This window comes from Spodoptera frugiperda, chromosome 25, assembly GCF_023101765.2.
Source record: "Spodoptera frugiperda isolate SF20-4 chromosome 25, AGI-APGP_CSIRO_Sfru_2.0, whole genome shotgun sequence".
In the NCBI taxonomy this organism is placed as follows: domain Eukaryota; kingdom Metazoa; phylum Arthropoda; class Insecta; order Lepidoptera; family Noctuidae; genus Spodoptera; species Spodoptera frugiperda.
In genome coordinates, this window is record NC_064236.1 from 21652924 (window position 1) to 21675632 (window position 22709).

The following is a 22709-nucleotide window of genomic DNA, read 5'->3' on the forward strand; positions in this document are numbered from 1 at the left end:
TACACCTTCAGGTAATTCGTGTGTAGGTTTGTCTTATTACCTCATAAAACTAATTAGGGCTGCTGCTGTAACTACCCCACTCCACAATTCTTCTTTTGTTACTAATAACATAACAACACCCTTATTCCAAATGGGGTAAGTAGTAGTAGTATGACCATTACCTCATTTTTCATCATCACCACCAGGCGGGTTATTATACTTACCAAATAATAGCAAAACCTTGAAATATTGCTTGACCCAGGAATCGAACTGATGAACTTACCAAAGCGAAGTGCTAATGTGATGAGAATTCCCTGTGGCAAAAATGTGTAAGGTCCATCGGTACTTAGTACTTACCAGAGGTTCGGAGGAACGTTCCCAGTATAGATCTGGCGAGTGGTCGTGGTGTTCAGAACTGCAGCAGGACTTGGACACACGCACCGACACCGACGATCTTCGAAGAATTGCGCCTTCGAAAGAGAAACCTCCGGTTATTGAAAATATCTTAATCACGCACTAACTTCTTTGTTCTATAAATATATCCGCACGAGGGAGGTAGCGGCGCCCCCAGGTACCGACGCTACGTATCTATCAATAATAATTACTCATATTATTATCTATTTATAATTTGTTGATATTAATATTCATTCTATTTTATTCCCCAATTAAACGACAATGGACCCGAACGCTGACTAATGAAGTTATAGATTTAAGCGAATGACGCGAGACGCGAATTGGGTGGGGCTGCACGGCGCAGCCGGGACGCGTTGCATGGGTCATCAATAGCTGTGCTATCGATTACTTCCGTAACAAAGGACCTCAGCTACAACGTACCAAATTTCTGTGAAACTCTTATAAAAAACACTCCCCAAACGCCTTCCCGCCACATAACTAAACACTGAACACAAGAACTGCAATAATTATGCGCGAAAATCTAATAAGAATGTCTTTGTGCTGAAAACCGAGGACGCGGGCGCTCCGACGGACGGTGTAATGTAGACTGAAGAGACGCCGCCGACCGGGACGCGTCGGGACGCTGCTGCACCCTACCCGCGCTCCCCTCGCAGCTTCCCTGCAACCCCCACAGCTACCCGCTGCCTTCTAAGCGAGACCGCGGCTGATGCACCCGCCCCGCAACCCTCGCAGCCACCCTTCAACCCTCGCTGGCTGGCACCCGCCCCGCGACCTTCACATTACCCGCACAGCCTCTATGCAACCTCCGCAGCTAGCCCTGCCCGCCCCGGGACCCTCGCAGTCCCCGCAGACTCTCGAGCTACACCCGAGCCATGGCAACCGCCCCTTATGTATCATGGCTCAACACAATGGGGTGCGCTTTATGTACATTGCACCCTAATCCTATCGACCCTAGGATACGCCGCCACCTCCTACACGCATGATTTGTGAGATTTGGAGTCGAAGCTCAACTTATTTTGTTTTTCTTTAATTTATTTTACACAAACACAAATGCATATATCCTTTTTTCATACACATTGTGAAACGCAGCTTATACGTAATATTCGTTGATTTCATTATTATGTTTGCTATAAATACCTAACCCTACTTTCACACTACCTAAAGGGTGTGTAAATATATTTTTAAATAAAGGGTATCTTTGAATTCGACGTATTCCTTTCGGGAAGTGGTAATACAAGTAATTTCATACAAAATCAGCCTGAGGTCCTTGGTCCGAAAGTCGAAAGCCGAAAGCCCTAGTAGGCCTCCTGATACCGAACTATCAGGAGGCCTACTCTAATTCAACGAAAAACGAAGTTTCAGAAAGAAACTTCGCAGATTCCGTACTACAATTTTCGAGAACCGATGTAGCCCTACAGATTTTCTATCCATTAGAAACAAACTGAGTAAGTTGCGTACCTATTTTTATTTATTTATTTTCATTAGATTTTTTGTTGTTGTTTAATGTTAATTTCATTAAGTATTATAATACTTTAGACATTCATGTGTGAGACCCGTGCTTCGAGTAAAGATTGCGGCAGAGAATCCAGACCGATTTAATATTTAATCTGCAATGTGTGTGTACATACGAGTATCGTATAGGTACATATACCTATATTCAAATGCATGTAATAAATGGTTATTTTATATTACAAACAGACACTCAAATTTTATTTAGTAGTGGAGATGTAGATTCTTACTCAAGCGTTGTACTTATTTTATTTTCACGATAAATGATACCCTATTGCTAGGTAAACCCATCGCCTGCGAGTCTGACTATTTACTAAAAGAATTGCTTTGAGTTAGGAAAACAAACGACCAAAAAGGTCGTCTGATGGTGAATGATCACCGCCGCCTATGTTCATTGGAGGTGTTACAAGTGCGTTGCCGCTGCGTGGGTCCATCTCTACCATATCAAACGTAATTTACAAGAGGCAAAGTGTCCTCTTCCAGGCCATCATTCATCGAGCCAGTGACTACCCGTCTGTCCCAAACAACTCCCTCTCGACCTAATCAAATGAAATATTTATTGTTTAAGTTGCTTACAGTTTGCCAGTGTGATTGAGTAGGCACTTGCCACAAAAAACTCCCATTTCTTCCTCATTATGCCCACTGCCGGCACGGCACGGCAGGACGCGGCCAAGGATTTTAATACAAATTAAGTTATTTTGAACCTTATTTCAATGAATTTAGAATTTATGTTACTTTATTTTGATACCACGATGCCGCGGCATGACGCGACACACCACGGGATGCCACGGCACGCCGCAGGACGCCGCGGTCAAGCCGCGATCAAGCCGCGGCGTCCTGCGGCGTGTAGTGTGTAAGTGCTTTGCTAATAATATAAATCAAAGAATTTTCACCATTTGTTATGAATCATCAAGTTTGATATAATTTCTGACAAAATCTTCTCTTCGAATTCTCGATATCGTAGTCATACCTAATTATTATTTTTAAACTTACTATGTTATGATTTATGATAATACAGACAAATTTACTTGTCATTATTCTACAACTAGCTGACCCGGCAAACTTCGTACCGCCTTAAACATTTTTTCTCACCTTTTAAACCTTCCCTGGGCTTCCACAAACAATTTAAGGCCAAAATTTGCCAAATCAGTCCAGCCGTTCTTGAGTTTTAGCAAGACTAACGAACAGCAATTGATTTATATATATAGAGATATAGAAATGTTACCGCCAATCTTAAAACTTTTTAATTTAGTCGTATAATAAGTCTTATCAAAAAAAGGTAATTGTTGTTTGTAATCTATTGTTTTCGCAATATATTAAAATTTTATAAAATTATTCTCGATTAAAATGTGTATTACATCATGATTTTAGCCTTTGGTCTAGCATAACACCTAAGTATTTGGTGTTACTTACTTTGGAAATATGGAGACAGGTACAGCTGTTGTTGGATGGTTCAGAGCATGTGTGGATTTTTAATCTGAAGATCTTGTGAGGGTTGTGAACTGTTATAAATAGAAAAAATTGTCTTAGAGACATTTAATGTTAAAAGATTGTGATCGAGCCAGGAAGCTATGTCCCAAGATTTTCCCGAAAATACTATTGCTGTATCGTCCGCGTAGGAAAATATAATCCCACCCAAAACATAAATGTGAAAGGCTGCCAAGTTCGATATTATTGGAATGCTTCGCCTATAAAAGAAGTATCTAAATAAGTACCAAGTTCCATACACAGACCTCAGTTAAAAATGATATAAAAGTTGGCAACTTGGCAGCCTTTCACATTTATGTTTTGGGTGGGATTTCATTTATTTTTTAAGGTTTATTTTCTTTTTTTCTTATTTTACTTTACTTGACTAAATACAAACCTTCGTAACGAATTTTAGGTCGGTTGACCATTGGAAGATTAGATAATTTTTTTGTTTTAGTTTTAGGTTAGGTTTAGACTTACACTTGGCCATTTTAGATTTTTTCCTTTAGGTTAGGTTTAGGTTAGGCCAAATTTAGGTTAGGACCATTGGAAGTGGTTAGGTTTTTTGAGTGAGTGAGTCAGTCAGTCAGTCAGTCAGTCAGTGAGTGTATAGTTAGGTTTAGGTCAATATCTCAAGGTTACAATAGGTACATTAAGAAATTTTGTATTTTAGATAAGTAAGTAGATCTCGACAGATACTAGAAATTTCATATGCGTAGATTTAGATTTTGGTTTAGGTGGGTCGAACTTAGGAAATGGTTCGTGTAATTAACCCACGGCCGGTGTGTAGGTTTTTTTGCTCGAACTTGGCGGACACAGGTGTGTCTAGATATGAGCATCTTCTAAGGCCATGTACATAAGGTGTTTAGGTTAATGAGGAACAGTGTTTAGGTTAGGTTTAGGTTAGGTTTAGGTTAGGTTTAGGTTAGGTTTAGGTTAGGTTTAGGTTAGGTTTAGGTTAGGTTTAGGTTAGGTTTAGGTTAGGTTTAGGTTAGGTTTAGGTTAGGTTTAGGTTAGGTTTAGGTTAGGTTTAGGTTAGGTTTAGGTTAGGTTTAGGTTAGGTTTAGGTTAGGTTTAGGTTAGGTTTAGGTTAGGTTTAGGTTAGGTTTAGGTTAGGTTTAGGTTAGGTTTAGGTTAGGTTTAGGTTAGGTTTAGGTTAGGTTTAGGTTAGGTTTAGGTTAGGTTTAGGTTAGGTTTAGGTTAGGTTTAGGTTAGGTTTAGGTTAGGTTTAGGTTAGGTTTAGGTTAGGTTTAGGTTAGGTTTAGGTTAGGTTTAGGTTAGGTTTAGGTTAGGTTTAGGTTAGGTTTAGGTTAGGTTTAGGTTAGGTTTAGGTTAGGTTTAGGTTAGGTTTAGGTTAGGTTTAGGTTAGGTTTAGGTTAGGTTTAGGTTAGGTTTAGGTTAGGTTTAGGTTAGGTTTAGGTTAGGTTTAGGTTAGGTTTAGGTTAGGTTTAGGTTAGGTTTAGGTTAGGTTTAGGTTAGGTTTAGGTTAGGTTTAGGTTAGGTTTAGGTTAGGTTTAGGTTAGGTTTAGGTTAGGTTTAGGTTAGGTTTAGGTTAGGTTTAGGTTAGGTTTAGGTTAGGTTTAGGTTAGGTTTAGGTTAGGTTTAGGTTAGGTTTAGGTTAGGTTTAGGTTAGGTTTAGGTTAGGTTTAGGTTAGGTTTAGGTTAGGTTTAGGTTAGGTTTAGGTTAGGTTTAGGTTAGGTTTAGGTTAGGTTTAGGTTAGGTTTAGGTTAGGTTTAGGTTAGGTTTAGGTTAGGTTTAGGTTAGGTTTAGGTTAGGTTTAGGTTAGGTTTAGGTTAGGTTTAGGTTAGGTTTAGGTTAGGTTTAGGTTAGGTTAGGTTAGGTTAGGTTTAGGTTAGGTTTAGGTTAGGTTTAGGTTAGGTTTAGGTTAGGTTTAGGTTAGGTTTAGGTTAGGTTTAGGTTAGGTTTAGGTTAGGTTTAGGTTAGGTTTAGGTTAGGTTTAGGTTAGGTTTAGGTTAGGTTTAGGTTAGGTTTAGGTTAGGTTTAGGTTAGGTTTAGGTTAGGTTTAGGTTAGGTTTAGGTTAGGTTTAGGTTAGGTTTAGGTTAGGTTTAGGTTAGGTTTAGGTTAGGTTTAGGTTAGGTTTAGGTTAGGTATAGGTTAGGTAAAGGTTAGGTTTAGGTTAGGTTTAGGTTAGGTTTAGGTTAGGTTAGGTTAGGTTTAGGTTAGGTTTAGGTTAGGTTTAGGTTAGGTTTAGGTTAGGTTTAGGTTAGGTTTAGGTTAGGTTTAGGTTAGGTTTAGGTTAGGTTTAGGTTTAGGTTAGGTTTAGGTTAGGTTTAGGTTAGGTTTAGGTTAGGTTTAGGTTAGGTTTAGGTTAGGTTTAGGTTAGGTTTAGGTTAGGTTTAGGTTAGGTTTAGGTTAGGTTTAGGTTAGGTTTAGGTTAGGTTTAGGTTAGGTTTAGGTTAGGTTTAGGTTAGGTTTAGGTTAGGTTTAGGTTAGGTTTAGGTTAGGTTTAGGTTAGGTTTAGGTTAGGTTTAGGTTAGGTCTGAGGTATTTTTCGATAAAACGGTACGTTACGGTTTTTGAGAAAATCCTGAAATTTTGACCTTTGACCCTGAATAACTTTTGAAGCAATCATAGGATATCTGGGGACTATCGAATTTCTATTTCTTATGGTTAAGTGAAGGTCTTCACCAAAATTTTGCTCTGTCGGAATTTTTGACAATTCAATATTGTAAAATGACCGGATAATTTGAAATGAATTATGTCACGGTTGGGACTTAATTTCGTCTATTTTTGGTTCTAACGTTTATGTTAAATTTTTGTTTGATTAAAAAAATAACCATACCTAATGTTAAGTAAAATACTCTGACATCATTTTCATTCGTGTACGCGACCGCGTCGGATTCCGCCCAGTGACCTTTTAAAATGTAGGTATAGATTTTTTTCATTAGACCAGGCAGATACAAATGCTATAGCCAAAGAGATTTTATTACAAGTTCATACATACTATAATGCGAAAAGACTTTTTCCCCAACCTTTTGTTTATAAATACGCTGCGAACAACAGTCATCCCCACCTACGGTGAGAAAATACTTGCAGTTGGACCTAAACGACGAATATTGTCTATGGATCCATAACAGAGTAGGGTCACAAACGAAACTTCGTTTAGTTTTCCTTCGTTTACGAAACTTCGGATTCGAGAACCGGAATAGACCTTCTGTACCCAGCCCCTTTATGATGCAATCTTAATTGGTCCTAATAATGATATCTGATGCAAAGCAATTTTCGTTGTAACTTTCTATTGAAATCTACGGCATATATATTTTTTAGCTTTTTCATTCTCTTATTTTAAGAGTTAGAGGGGGGGGGGCACTATTTTTTTCACTTTGGAAGCGTCTTACTTTCAAACGATTGATTTTGACAAAAAATGGTTCTAGGAACTTAGGTACCTAATGTCTTTTTTTAAATGCCTATCCATAGACACCCACCAACATCACGGACAGGTTAGCTGAAAAAACATTTTTTTGAATCAGTTCCATGTCACCCCCTTTAATTTTTAAATGACAATGCCAGAATCTTTACAGAGCTTTGCCCCACCAAAAATATAGTTTACAGGCATGCCAAATGCTCTATTAGTGATAACTAAAAACATGTTTAAAAGCCTTGCGGTTTCTATATAAATCTAAGAACAAAATATTACATTTAGGTTAGGTACCAGTTTAGGTTAATTGCAGTTATAATGGTAGAAATAATTAAATTAAGTAAAACTATCCTAGGGTGTTTAGCTATGAAAGGAAGGCATCACCAATATCAACTTTAGTAATCCTACTTTTAATTTATAGTCATAACGAAACAACAATATGTAAACAGAACAGACAGATCGAATTGTTAAGTAATGACTTTGTCATAACTGACGCACGCACGCCAATGACGTTTCATTACATCTAATCACTAACGTTCAAACACGAAATAATAATTAGCATATGCATTCATTATAATATATATTATATAAAAAAAATTAACTAACAGTATGTATTTATTCAAATTCATATTAAAATCCGTACACATATATATTCTATACATATAATAAATCTGTAGAAAGGTCAATTCTGTACATTGAAAATATTGAAAAAATAAATAGCAGGGGGTGTTATTGGGTCGATACCAAACCCAAATACATATGTGATTAAAAAAATTTTTGTCTGTCTGTCTGTCTGTCTGTATGTTCAGGCATCACGTGAAAACTAACGGTTCGATTTCGATGAAACTTGGTATAATTATACCTTATTATCCTGGGCATAAAATAGGATACTTTTCATCACGCTACGATCAATAGGAGCCGAGCAGTGAAGGGAAATGTTGGAAAAACAGGAGAACTTACTCCATTTTTTAAGCTTCCGTCGCGTGTGCAGCCTTAATGGTTAAAGCTACACAGAGATAACGTATGACGGAAATGTTCTCCTTAAAATTGTTTAAAAAATATTCCACGACAGCAAATGTCTATCTCTTATGGTTGACTCACAATAACACGTATAACTCCCGATAGCTTAGCAGTTCAGAGCTTTCTGATTATATTTGTCTACTCTTACGTTTATAACACATTCATTCATTCATTCATTGTAGAAGGGCCAATTCTGTACATTGAAAATATTGAAAGAAAGCAAGGGGTGTTACTGGATCGATACCAAACCCAAATAAGGGAAAAAAAAATCTGTCTGCCTGTATGTTCAGGCATCACGTGAAAATTAACGGTTCGATTTCGATGAAACTTGGTATAATTATTAATTATACCTTACTATCCCGGGCATAAAATAGGATACTTTTTATCCTTGAAAAATACGTAGAAAAAAATCTTTATTTTTCAGTTTTATTCTACAGAACGCGAGCTCAACAGCAGTAGCTCAATAACGGGATCTCCTTAATTATTATGGGCCTCGCCGTATTTGGGTCCAATAGATATTGATGTTATTGTCAGATTTACTCAAAATGGAGAAATAAAACATCCACGCGAAGACCGACATCCACGCGAACGGAGTCGCTGGCGAAAGCTAGTTAATAAATAAATATCTTTTTATTGAATGACTCGTTTTGTTCCTCGTGTAAGCGTACAAAGAAACGCAGATGGATGCGATAAAAATAGGAAATAGGCCTTGGGTTTTTTAAATTCTTTTTACTTATTCCCTAATTTTTATCCGCAAGTGTATTAGAATAATAGTTAAGTAACCAAGGGTCCTATTTTCATTGCATAATTTTGATTAATTTACATTTCTTGTACATTGATGAAATTGAGGTGGGGCAGGATCTGGCATTGTCATTTATAAATTTTTATTCAAAATTCTAATAGCGGTTACCGGAATACATCAACGTACAAAGTTTCAACTGTGTAGGCCTGACAGTTTCGGAAATAAATGGCTGTGACATACGGACGGACGGACGGACAGACATGACGAATCTATAAGGGTTCCGTTTTTTACCATTTGGCTACGGAACCCTAAAAAAAATACAAAAACTGCATTAAGACAATGTTGTAACTGGTTGTAACAAAGAGTTCCAGTCGTGATGCACGCAAACAGTAGTAAGTAATTCATTGAATAACAATTGCAAATTGACCGGTCACTTCCCCTCGTATTGTGAGAACAATTTAGCCCTACTTGCAAAGACGGCGACTTGATCCCGTGTCACTGTCAGACCATTGCGCGCCGCTTAAACCACTGTTATTACATTCCTGCAACGTTAGTGCATATGGCACTAACTTACATACCGCTTTTGTTTGCCTGTAAGTATTATTATTCTAAAAAATTAAGGGGAACCTAGTTAGTAATGATCGGCATTACGGCAAGGTTCCAGAAAAATGTTAAAATGTTATCTGAAAAATGGACAATAATCGGGATTCGTAGATTGCTTAAGAAAACCAAACTTATTATAGCAATGCGTGACGTATTATGAATTTTAAAAGCGTCATTTCATCGCAGAAGCACATTTAGAAACGTTACGAAACAAAAATTACAGTTCAAACATTTTTCCATAATGTAATTAAAGGACTAATCAGATTTTTTTGTACACAAGCCTAGTAATAATATCACCTAACATTAAATATTTAATTGAATCTAGAAATTGGCTTATCCATGTTATTATTTCTGCGTGCTTTTATGATACAAGTACTAAAAAAATAGTTTACCTACTCCGGCCTTACAACAGGCCACATAACAGTTGCACTTCATGCTTCCTCTACATAAGAGGGATTTGCCACAATCTTCACGCTCCACCCAGGTGGGTTGGAAATCAGATAGAGTCAGGACTTCTATTAAACATAGAGTCCCTAAGTCTGCTAAAGATTAGTAGTAGCTGATAGACAGGATTACAGGAATCGCTTATTATAGTACTTAGGATATACTTTAAAAAAGCCTCTCAGTACCTAACGTAATTGTTAAGCATTGCATTCGATTACACCTTTAATCACCATTTTGAAACGTTTTAGTTATGAATTTTATTATCATAAATATTGTATTTGAATAATAGGTAGGTACATATTATGTACTACATATCCCTCGCTTTTTCTATTATCATGTACTTAGGTACTTTCAAAAGTGTCATATTATCTAGCTATGTGCCGACTGGCCGTCATTCAGGCAGAGAGGTAGCGACCCCACACTCCCTAGTGTTTCTCCCCGAAAGCTAGCCACCCTCCGTCATATAAACAGGTACAGAAAATCAATATCGTATATTTCATCTGCCCTGTTTGTTCCGTCGAATCTTGATGGATATAATATTTATAGGTAAGTATATTTTCCAAAACCATTAAAACCGTTTAACATAAAAGAAGTTTATGTAGGTATTACTCGTGTTTAGTAGGTAGGTAGGTATATATTATTATGTTTTAGTAAAATATACCATTGCTTACTATTTTAGACACTGATAAACACAATATAATAAAGTTCCCCTGTACGTAGTTCTGAGTTTTGTAATACCTATTGGCTATTATAACCAAAAGTGCCAAACACAGACTTTGTTTTCAAGTTTCAAATTAATTTTGTAAATAAATAGGTAGATAATTATTTTTGTATCCAATTAAAAGTTATGAAAGATTGGTCTTATATTGAAGTTAAGAATGCTTGGTAGCATGTAGGTTCGGCTCCACTGGACAATACTCAAATGTATTACCTATGTAATCAGTAGTTACTAAGATTCTAATGATAATTTAGTACTTTGATTTCTTGCTTTATTAAAATTAAAACAAAGAATTTATTTTTCTTGTAGAGAAGCACTCCTTTAGATTGTCAGCATGTAATTATGTGAGCGCCATGTTTGACTGTAAGGCACCTACAATAATTTCAAAACCAAGTGGTGCGGAATTGGTCCCGATAGGTTCTATCATTTGTGTTGCGCGCTGCAATGTCTCATATTATTATAGGTATACTACTTGTGGTATCTACAATACTTTTTTCTGTGTGATAAAAAATCATCCAGTGTTTTCTCCCGCATTGGGTGAAGCGAGCGGCGAGAGGGAGTGTCAGACTCTTACTGACTAAAAACCATCATATTCCTTCTCAGGAGAAGAAATATGATGGTTTTATATAGCAATATGTTACCGGGATGGAGGGTTCCACCCTGGATACTGGATGGTATTAGTGAAATTGTAACAAAATATTTTTTAAAGGAATAACGATGGAATTTCGTATTCGTTGTTATCCATTCGAATCTATATTTTGGAACGAGCACCTAGCTTCACTGACGGACAGACTGATAAACTATTTACATTATAAGAGAAAACAACATCTTTGTTTGTTCTCATTTCAAGTTTATTGTTTAGTTGAAATACCTAAATACTTTGACACTGACAATTACTTTGGTATAGATTTTAGTACCTAAACGCGCTTACTCACTAGAATATTTGAAGAAATGTATTAATCACTAGCAGCCCGTTACCGACTTCGCGCAGTCATAACAATGTAGGTAATAAAAGAAAATTATACACAATGTTTTACAGTGAGTTTGAAAAAAAATAACATTCCTTGAAAACAAAAACAAGATATTAATTTTGTTTTTGTGAATAAACTTTTTTTTTGTATTTACATTGTTTATGTTTACTTTTCAACGCGTAGCTAGCCGAGCCGCCGCCGGGCGGAGATTTTTCCATTATTTAAACTCGTGATAACTTTTGAATGGAATATCCAAATCGAATCATTTAAAAGGTGATATGAAGGTATTGAAGTAGTCTAAAAAATGTTTTTTTTTTATTTTAATAAGGATCAATTATTTACCTGGGTATAATATATTTGTTTTTTAATAAAAGGACGCTTATTGTGTCGCAACTATAAAAGATAGAGACATGCTGTCGCGACATTTTTATATAGATAATGATGTGTCCTGAAAAAATGTACCATTTTGTTCTATAATTAATAGTTTTCATAGCGCACGCGAAAGAAGGAAGTTTTTTGAATTTTTTTTCACTTTCGGTTCTAACCCAAGGTTATTCAAGTTTTAGTAAGCATCCCTAATTTTTTTAGTGCAGTTTGCCAACGGTTAAAGGTTTTTTTAAATCGGCGACTGGCACCATTAAGAATTGGGACCGCGGTCCCAGTCGCCTGATAACATTTCTGAATCAGTGAATTAAAAAAAAACTTAAGTAATAAAAAATCAGGTCAATGCAAAGAACACTTATAACTCAGGTTATTACAATGGAGAATGTTAATGTTTTTAAAAGACATGTGTGTAACTATGAAGCACTCGATGTAACGAATTGATCTGTATACTTAGTATTGTCGTACAATCAAAACTGACCAAATTATAATATGCATCTAAGGTTTTGATGACTTGAATTTCTCATACAAAATTAACGTTGTACTGTGACGTCATAGTACGTCTCATATATGTAATTTCTTTTTACCCGACTGCCAAGGAAGGGTTATGTTTTTCGCGCGTATCTTGTATGTATGAGCCTAATATTCTTTATTACCTCATTTCTTCGAAACGGCTTGATGGATTTCGACAATCAGGGCATCGTTGGATTCGTCTTAATTACCCAAGTGTTCTTAGATATGTGACGTAAAACAAAAACCAACATGGCGGCCGTGAGGCGCCCTAGATAGAACCAAAAAAAAAAATTTTTATTTGCTACAATATGGGTATCAAATTAAAGAGCTCATCATGAGGATTCCAAAATGGTATATCACTGACATATAGAAAAAAAAATACTATGTGCAATTATGTTCTTTATTATCCAAACTAAATACTCGTATAGGTACTGCGCGACGCCATTGACTAGCGGTTTCTGAACTTAAAAGTGAAAAGTGATAATAAAAGTACGTCTAAACTAAATTATTTACAATGAATTTATTTATAAATAAAGGACTAGCGACCCGCCCTCTGAGCACTGGCTTTTTTGCGCCGTGTTGATTATTTCTTTTTTAATTATTTTTTACTTTACCTGCAATTCCTTGCAACGGTGCAAATAACTCTTTCTCGACAAACTAAAGAATATTTGATGCTTCATCCCGCATTTGATCACAAGGCATGAACACGTAAATAAGGAATCTATCTACATAGTCGTTTACCTATAGCCCATGCGACGCGTCAACTGTAAAGACTGTTTTTTGTCTAAAACTAGTAGAAATTTTGAAACAGTGTAAAGAGCAAATTTTATCTTCATTTAATGTAGAAAATTAATAGACTATTTAAAAGGATAAGGATTAATACTATTATGGACAAAAACCCCTCACAATAAAAAATATATTGAAATTACAAAATTTTTAAACAGAACACATAGCCGTATTATAACTAACTAAAAAGTGTTAAATAAAAATAAATTAATTAAAAAAATTAAAAAACCGAGTTGCGTTGAAAAAACACTGTTAAATAAAAACTGAAAATTAAAAAACAAGCTTAGTTAAAAAGTGTAGATTGCCAATACACAAAAAATAATAATCTTATGCGAAACATAATTGAGTGTAACAGTCGGAACCCATTAAATAAACTAGACTAAAATCATTCAATATGGGTCCCGACTGTTGCACTCAATTATGTTTCGCATAAGATTATTATTTTTCGTGTATAACACATAGTCACTATAATTTAAAAACTGTAGGACTTAGAATTTTTTTTATATTTTTCTGATAACAGTTGGAACCTTGCTGATCATCTAGTGCCCGTTGGACGTCGATTTCAGGGACACCCTGTATGTACCTAATTTCTTTTTAATACTTATACCTAATTAAGTAGTTGGTAATCACTTAATAATGTTTAAAGCTATTTATATATTAGAATGTGTAGGTATTTTTTTAATTTACATAATATTAACAAGTTTTTTTTTATTTTAATAGTGACGGTACTTTATTTTTAAATGCCTAACTACTTAGTTACTTAGGAGATACTTAAATTGAGTTCTTAATGTAGACTTACATAAATTCACTAATTAAGTAGGCATAAGATCTAACGTAATTTATCTAAGTATACTTATAATAAATCTGTAGAGAGGTCAATTTTATACATGAAATATATTTCTAAAATAACTATCAGCGGGTGTTTAGTGATCGATACTGACGCCAAAAATGCAATCAGAAAATTTTTTGTCTGTCTGTCTGTCTGTATGTTCGTTATAGAAACAAAAACCACTCGACAGATTTCAACAAAACTTGGTACAATAAAATTGTTCTTCATACTCCTGGGCCTATAGGTACTTTTCATCAAGCTACGATCAATAGGAGCAGAGCAGTGAAGGGAAATGTTGGGAAAACAGGAGAACTTACTCCATTTTTTAAACTTCCGTCGCTTGTGCAGCCTTAAAAGTTAATATTATATTATGTTGAATTATATACATAAAGATAATATATACATAAAGATAACCTATAGATATAATTAGGTAAGTAAGGCAAAGTGTCAAAGTTGGGGTTTAGGTATTTGATGTATGTTATAAGATAGTGTTGGTTCGAATATCGAAATACTTGGAAATAGGTACATAGGTACAATCACAGAAAAGAGAAGAAGAGAATAGTATATGTACCGACACTAACGATTACTTAACAAGAGCGTGGAGGGTATGACTAGCAATTATTTTTGTGTTGGTTCATATGTTCAATTTGCACTACAATATCAATTTCAGTAGCGTAGCCTGTACTGGCGGGGCGAGCACATGCATGTTTTCTTTATTTTTACCGACTTCACAAAAAGGAGGAGGTACTATGTTCGGCTGTTTGTATGTTTTTTTTTTGTATGTTTGTTCATCGAATACTCCGTCAATTGTCGACGGATTTTCAAAATTCTTTTTTTGTTCGAAAGTAGATAGTTCTGAGGTGGTCCCATTGTCACCAAGTTAGGATCTGATGATGGGATCTTAGAGAAATCGAGGAAACTCCTCAAATATTATAGGGAACTACAGCATTTACAGTCAAAAAGTAACCTTTGAAGAGGTGAAACTGATGAAGAAGACCAGAAATGGCTAATGGAACTTCATACTCACATAAAAAACACAATAAAGTTAATTAAGTGACTGTGACAATACAAATAAATAAAGTAGTTATTGAGATAGAGAATTTCAACCGACTTTTTTAGTTGCGATACTGAGTATCGATACTGAGTATCGCAACTAAAGTTAAAGTGTGAAGTCTGTGTTTCTCGGTATTATTTGTTTGTTACACCGACTTCCGAAATTAAAGTTATTTTTAACTTTTTTAGTGAAGTCGGTTTATTTTTTTGTAATAAGTATTTTATTCATCATCCGATGACTTTCTCGCCGTCTTTCAAACCTCAAAGGGCATGCTATAACAGGGAGCCCATATTTGGGGGCCCTTACTATGACGTTAGTTTTCCTATACTTACTTTACGAAAAAAAAAGGAATTATCATTACTTGGATTAAAATATTCTGCTACACATTAAGAAAACAGAGGTTTAAATGAACATGTAACACATACGAGAATTTACGCACTTTTTAAAACGAATAAATATTCGACTAAAGTAAAAGGGAAGGTTTTGAAATTAAATCAAAATAAATAAGAAAAGAATAATATTTTGATTACGCAAAAATAGGGGTGTTAGTTTGTCGTGTCTGTCGTACGTAACGTACCTAGTTACCTGGTAATATTATTTTATGGTATGATATTTATTATAATCATTTCTTACTTATCTACGATATTTTCATGAGATCACATGCCACCTATTAGTCTTTTAGTCTTTAACCGGAGCGGTCCCTAACGCGACGTAGGTTCCTATTTTTTTTTTGAATTGTTGATAAATCTTAAGTACCTACTTTAACATTGAGTTTCTTTTATTTTTTACTTTTTAAAGGGAAATTACTTAAGATGTCGTGTCGGGGTTTGTTTAATTTTTTTAAAATTTTAATTAGGTACCTATTTTTTTATTTCATACTTTTTATAGGTAGGTCAGGTTATTATCAAACATGTCTAAGAACACTCGCACATAAGTCACCTTTCATACAAAAAAGAAAACTAAATTGAAATCACTGCATGTGTTCGAGAGTTATGATGCCACAGACAGACAGACAGACAGACACGTCAAACTTATAACACCCCCAAACAGAGGAATAATAAGTATAAAGATTTCATTAGAACTTTACATCCGTTTTTGGGACTGGGAGGAATAAAGATATAATACCTACGTCCTACATTGTATCCTCGCTTAGCCATTATACTTCATGTACGAAACTAAATCAATAAAATTCTTACATATACTTAGATAATAAAGAAAAAAATAACAATAACAGGCACATTGGTATTGGCGCGCGATTATTAAAACAACAATATCGAACATCCTTTGTTTTCATCGTCATTTAGAATACGAAGCATCGCAAATAGGTACCTGATATACCTAAATAAGTAGATATGTAATTTTGATACAAATACTTATACATACGGGAAAGTAAATTAGACGCTTTTCAGCTAAGCTCCTGAAGGCAAAGGAAGAAAGGAAGGCGGAGCCAATAATAATTGTCAAAATTAATAGCCGATCGATACAATTACAAACACAGAACTTATAAACCAAACACTCGCAATTGTACACATTACATAATAAAAATATATTTACTTACCTTAACTAACGCCAAGGACATCAATAGCATTATAATTTTGGGGTCCATTTTATTATTAATTTATTCTCGACTTCACAAAACACCGGAAACAATAACTGCAACTGCGGGGCGTGTCTACGGATTGTCGTCCAATGAAAATCTGAAATAGTACAAAACGTCCTCATGTGAGTTGTTCCATGTCAATACTCAAAACCGACTTCACTTTGTAACATATAAGGTTCACAATTGAACAAATATCGGTTGGCAGCAAAATCGGAAGGTGCAATAGAGAAGATTTATTGCCAGTGAATAAAACAGTACAATGTTTTCGTTTCGACTTTCTGAAAATATAATATTTACATTCTGATCATATAGTAATAATAGGTACCTACATAAGAAAAAGCATCTTCTTGTAGAACATACGATTATTCTCATGGAGATAATTTTGTCATAACTATCTATCGAAAAACAAGAAAATCCTTTTAACAGTTTTTTCAGTTTATTTATCTACCATATCTTATATCGAATAAAGAAAAACCAATAAACGTTATTTGTTGAATAAATCAAATCAAAAATGTCCCTAAAAATATTTCCTGGTTCACTTACGATGAACGCTTTTGGAACGAGTGCACAGAACTTAGTTCTGATTCGGACCACAAGCGACCGGGAGATTTCAATGTGGTACAAAACAATTGATATTATGCACTGTTCGCAAATATGGGAAATAACTCTAAATATTGAATAAATCAATTATTAACATTATTTCTGATAATTCAAGCCCTTATGGCCCAAGTTTTTAAAATATAGATTATAAAATGAACTGCATAATAATTTGCGTGAATTTGGCGCCAATTTCATTCTTAGATGACAGTTTCATATAGGTTCCTACTTACTAGTTATTATAATTTGTAATTCTTTTTTAACGTATAACTCTTTAACTCTGTAGTTGTGTTTTCAATGTGTGTTAAACACTAAAAAAGTATGTGTTTGTCACAAGTACATGGCGTCCTCTAGTCTTCTATAGATAGGTATTAGATCGATGATAATGGAGATTCATATTAATTTTATTTAAATAGTTACTCGTAATTAAGGTAAAATCTAATCTCCACGCTAAGCAGGCGAGTTGGAAATCGTCATGGTCATGGTTCTGAGAGCGTTTCTGTCTGCCTGCTGAGTAGTCAGTTGGTGAGTAGTCTGAGCCAGAGGCGAACCTTAACGTCACCACGTGTCATTAAAAATAATGTTTTTTTGTTTCCTACATGTGTCATCAAGATATTCAAGATATAGGTTTTTTTTTTTTACATTTAATGGGTCGACGTTTGACCGCTATCTCAGATAATAAGGTAGGAACTTATATCTATTTTTTGTGTAGTTCGTTATGCAAAATTAATGCTGAACTGGGATCATTTGGTTTGCTTCGAATCTTTGATGTTATTCATATCTGATAACAGCGATATTTATGTTAAAATATTGTTTAGTTAGGTACTATTGCGAAAAAAAATGGCAGTGCCTTTGAACTACTTGTACCTATATTAGGTAGTTAATAAAGGAACTAGCTAAAAAATATTTTTTCTTATATTATATCTATAGATGAACTCCTGGGGGCCTACTCCGGTTCTCGAATCCGAAGTTTCGTTTAATCTTCGGTCGTCGGTTTTATTGATTTAAGTACTAATAAAATTACTTAAAATAACGTTTTATTTTTAATTTCATATCAAAACCTATTTATTTATCTTCATTTCATTCGTTCATTTTTGTTCACGAAAGTTCGCAATAAATAGAATTAGTAGTAAGTATGCAATCTGCTAAGTTTCGGACGAAATTTCGTTTTTCGTTGAATCGGAGTAAGCCCCCTGAATGGTGCTCACACAATGATGTCAAAAATGTTTACCTACTTAGTTTAGTTACAGTTCTACATATTTTTAAAGCACTGTCGGTGCACCATTATCAACTACTGGATAGGCTTGCTTACCAATTATTTACTTTGAAAATGGATAAAATTAAGTTGATTTAAAATTACCATGTGGATTTAAGGATGTCAGTCATTAGACTAAGTACCTACCAAACCACATTAAGTACAGTTGTGTTTCTATGTAATATGAACAATTTGATGCAGGTTATGGAAACAATTATTCAACATATAATTTAGATTAAAAGTGACTGTTTAAAGGATTTTTAGTTGAGACACTCTTGTTGTTATGCATTTTAACAAAAATTTTTATTTATCTTTTTCAGATTTCTGAGTTTATTGTAAGTATACGATTCACAGTAGCTGCAAAGCATACAAACTGTCCTACAAAGTAATGAAGTCAGAAACTAAAAACAAATTGAATATTGCTAAGGTCCATGTTCAATGAATAAAAGAAAACTGAAGTTTTGGTTATTGAGTACTGATTGGTTACTAATAGTCCAGTAATTTAAGCTTAAATTAGTTAAGAATCTCGGAATGCGAGATACCCAGCTGTAAGTTTGTATATTATACTTGTATATTGACACCCTGACACTTGTCTCAAAACCTACATATGGCCTACCATGGGTGTAAGCAACAATAAATTTTAAGGTCAAAGATCCCAAAACTCGTTTTTTTGCGCTTTTTTGGAAATACCTTCCTTCCTTTCCTCTGGGTTTTTGGTATCTATGTTTATTATCAATATTGTAGAATACAAAATCCTCTAGAACTTTTGTTTAAACTTTTTTTTATAAGGTGAACCGTTTTCGATATAGAGAGCGGAAAGTGCGCGGTCACTGCATCACATCAATTTTTTTTTTTGAGCCAATCTATCCTATGTGATGGTTATCTATGGATAGAATATTAAAAAAGACGTTATGATTCTTAAAACCATTTTTCGTCAAAATCAATTATTTAAAAGATAGACGCTTCCAAATTTCCAAAAAACCATTTTTGACATCTTTGACCTTAAAATTTAAGAGTTGCTTACACCCTACCATATGTAGGTTTTGATACAAGTTTTAGGGTGTCAATATACAAGTATATACAAAATTACAGCTGGATTTCTCGAATTCCGAGGTGAACTTACTATAATGACTAGACTATAAAGTTTTTATTTATTTCTATTTGTTTGATATTTATAATTGCCAGAGGAATGGTCAAGAATAGAAGTCCTATCTTCGATCCTAAAAAGTTGTAACTCTTAACCAAATACAGTTTACAGAGTTTTATGTAGTTTTTTAATTAGAGTCCCTACTTCGTTACGGCTGACGAAAACTTAGGCCTCGGCCCCACTGGTCCATTGTGGTGCGGTCCACTTTTTATTTTCCATATTTTTTTATGACATGCTCCATTTATCCATTACTTTGGTGCAACAGAATGCAGATCAGTTAATCCGTGATCATGGCGCTTGCAACAGTGCCGAAATATCGGAAACTCACCAAATTCAATAAACATGGTAAATATCCCGTCATAAGTTCTAATTATAGAATGCAGATCAACGGACAAGTGAACCAGAGCCAAAGATTACCTACAATAATAATCAGTGCATGTAAACAGAAAAACATTTCAGTTAAATTCTGTTCAGCTGCCTAATTTTATGTGTAATGACATGATTTCATATTATTATATTTACATAGAGTGCCTACCACTATAAGCATTTAGGTTGTTTTTTTTTAATCATCAGGATGATAAAGGAATATTATGATAAAAAACACTGAATCTGTCTTATGGACCTTTGTAGTACATGTGGAAACCTTTCTAGGCTCCACCTTACTGATGCTAGTGGAATTTGTTAGCAACAGTTGTCTGGTCTATGTATATCAGTCTACACAGGTGACAAGCATTATTAAAGCAATTATACCTAGTGCGCAGTACCATGGTGTGGGTGACAGTTGCTTGTATGACGTTGACGTCTTTCATTAGGGATGGACATTAGAAAAATGTTTTTTTTATTGCTGTCGAAGCATACATTTAATTCTCTTTAATTTTGTTATTAAATGTGTGGGTTATTTACTTGTGCAGTGTAACTATGTATATATATTTGTCAAAATAAATATTTATGACCAAGCCCTGAGGTTTTTCAGAGTTTCAGCTTTACAGAACCGTGAAGAAAACAAGTGTATATTAGTGTGTATATGTTACTAATGCAACCACAACCTTTCAGTTTAACTAGTAGCATTGGCCACCACGCATTATCAAAGGTGCCTATACATATTTGTGCTCAGATAAAGTCACTGCAGTTCAGGCAGAGAGAGCCGTGTCTACAGTAGATTTACCCAGATAATTAAAGGTTTTTTAGAGTAATAATTGTACGACACACGATTTTCGTTTTTTATTCTAAAAAACATTGACTACCTATCCATCTTAGCAGTACATCCCATCACTACACACGACTATGGTGGTATGATATATGCATAACACTACTTTATTTTTCATTCCATTTGATTTATTTAAAGACTGTAATACGAATGTATTACAGCTAAAATACTAAGGCATAATTTTTATATCGCAGCAACTTTCAAGAGTGATATGAAACATTACTGAATCTGTCACCCACACCATGCTAAAGCGCACTAGGTATAGTAGATATATTAAACACAGCAATTTGTAATAGAAACGGTATTTTGCTCACCCCTATTTATGGGTTGGAATAGTTGGCAACTGGGTATGCAACCTACATGCACTGTTGTCTATATATGCAGCCCTATGTAAACAAATATAAGGAATGTCACTGGCGACTCTAATTAAATACCTACTCTCTTTTTCAATTAGATCTTCATTATGTAATTGGCTGTCTTTGTCTTTCTCTGTAAATAAACAACCTGTTACGTTTATTTACCAAACTTCTCACAAGTTACTGAAATTCAATGTAGTCACACTTTATTATTGGAGAGGACTGACACTTAGAAAAGTCTTTCATAAACATCTAACCTAAGTAACACCTGAAAAATAAAGATACCACGTCTTCACATTGTTTTTATCATCCAAAATGATAAACTAGTTTATCAATTGACTAAAAACTTTAGCTTTTCGGTAGGTATACTCTTTATATGTGGAACTATTTGTTTCGTAATTATTTATAATAGTTCTGTAATAATATTACGCAAGTTCACAAATTAGCCTTGTTTTCTAATAACTTTTCATTGTTTGTACCGAGTTGAATTCATACTTTGTTATTTTCTATTAGTTCATGTCACTGACAAATGACAAATGCCAATGACAAAAGATGAAGCAGTGTTGACGTTTCTAAAAATTGTATCGAACTACTGTGTTTCGGACTTTTGTACGATCGGATAATGGCGCATTTACATTAGTCGGTTAGACCGTATTCGGCTGCAGGCCGTATTCGGTCAACCAACAAATAATATAAACAGGTATTCGTTTGGCCGTATTCGGTTTGGCCGTATTAATTCGGTTTCTGTTAAACCGAATGCGGCCGCCGCGCCGCCTTCGGTGACCGACCTTCGACCGACTTAATGTAAACACGCCATAAAATGAAAATATCATTGTCTTTCTTCACACAGGTTGCTACCAAAAAAGTTTACCTAAATTATCACTTTCGTGACGCATGACCCGATGATTATTTATTTTGTGTCGCGCAGTGCTTGACCAAGGTATTTTAACATTTCCTTATTTTAGTTATTTTTTTTTATATACATATTAACTATTGAAATGAAAGATTTTTCATTCGTCTGTGTACTTAGTAACCGTAACGTATCTTCAAGTAACATAAGTAATAATACATTCATTCATTCTTCGTAAACAATAATACATTCATGTGTCTAGTGCCGTAAAATAGCTGTCAGATGATTTTCTACTTCGTAACTAAATTGCAAAATTCTATCTAGTCTATGTACCACGGCTGCTGACTGATCATGTTTTGAAGTGGGTAGAAGCTATATGTGTTACTTTTGTGATGACTGTACGAGTTATTTGTAAGGTATTGTTAAAAAATAATATTGTTTTCGCAATGTTTGTCTACCCTATTTTAGTATTTACATATAGAAAAGCGAGAATCATGGCGTATACTTCGACCACCAGATGACTGCCGAGGTGGCAATTTTCAGATGTCATAATTTTGTACAGTGTCTAACTTTTATTTTATCGGCCTGTTTTTCTGCTTTTATTAAAAAAATTTGATTATTTTTGTTTCTATTAAATACGTACTATGTTAGAAAATCTGTATATCGGACACATTAAATATGATTAAACAGAAAAACGTCATGATTCTCAAAACGTTTCATTTTCCATTATCATGCTGAATTTTGCCGTTTTCATGCTATAATTAACTTATTAATGTAAGTGTAGTTGCTTCTTAAACTGTTATGCCATTTAGTGTTGAAAGAGTATGCAGATTTAAATTTTGTAACCCTATAACTGGACGAAGATTTTTCTACCATGCATTCAAGA

General features: G+C 34.6%; 2 protein-coding genes across 24 annotated transcripts in view; one reads left to right on the forward strand and one right to left on the reverse strand.

Annotated features, from left to right (window-relative positions):
- Positions 1-22709, reverse strand: part of LOC118280457 (transmembrane protein 9B) — a 49464-nt gene that overhangs the window by 13874 nt on the left and 12881 nt on the right. For 7 of the 23 annotated variants that reach the window (XM_050704104.1, XM_035601251.2, XM_050704102.1 and 4 more), the window contains 2 exons: positions 16370-16508; positions 337-449 (listed from right to left, as the gene is read on the reverse strand). In XM_050704104.1, the coding sequence (XP_050560061.1) occupies positions 337-449; positions 16370-16417 (161 nt within the window). In that variant the 5' untranslated portion in view covers positions 16418-16508. The other 16 variants (XM_050704112.1, XM_050704111.1, XM_050704107.1 and 13 more) reach the window with 11 other exon arrangements.
- Positions 22072-22709, forward strand: part of LOC118280236 (roquin-1) — an 87001-nt gene continuing 86363 nt past the window's right edge. Inside the window, exon 1 of the mRNA XM_050704085.1 lies at positions 22072-22239. The gene's annotated coding sequence lies outside the window, so the exon portion shown is untranslated. The remainder of the gene's footprint in view (positions 22240-22709) is intronic.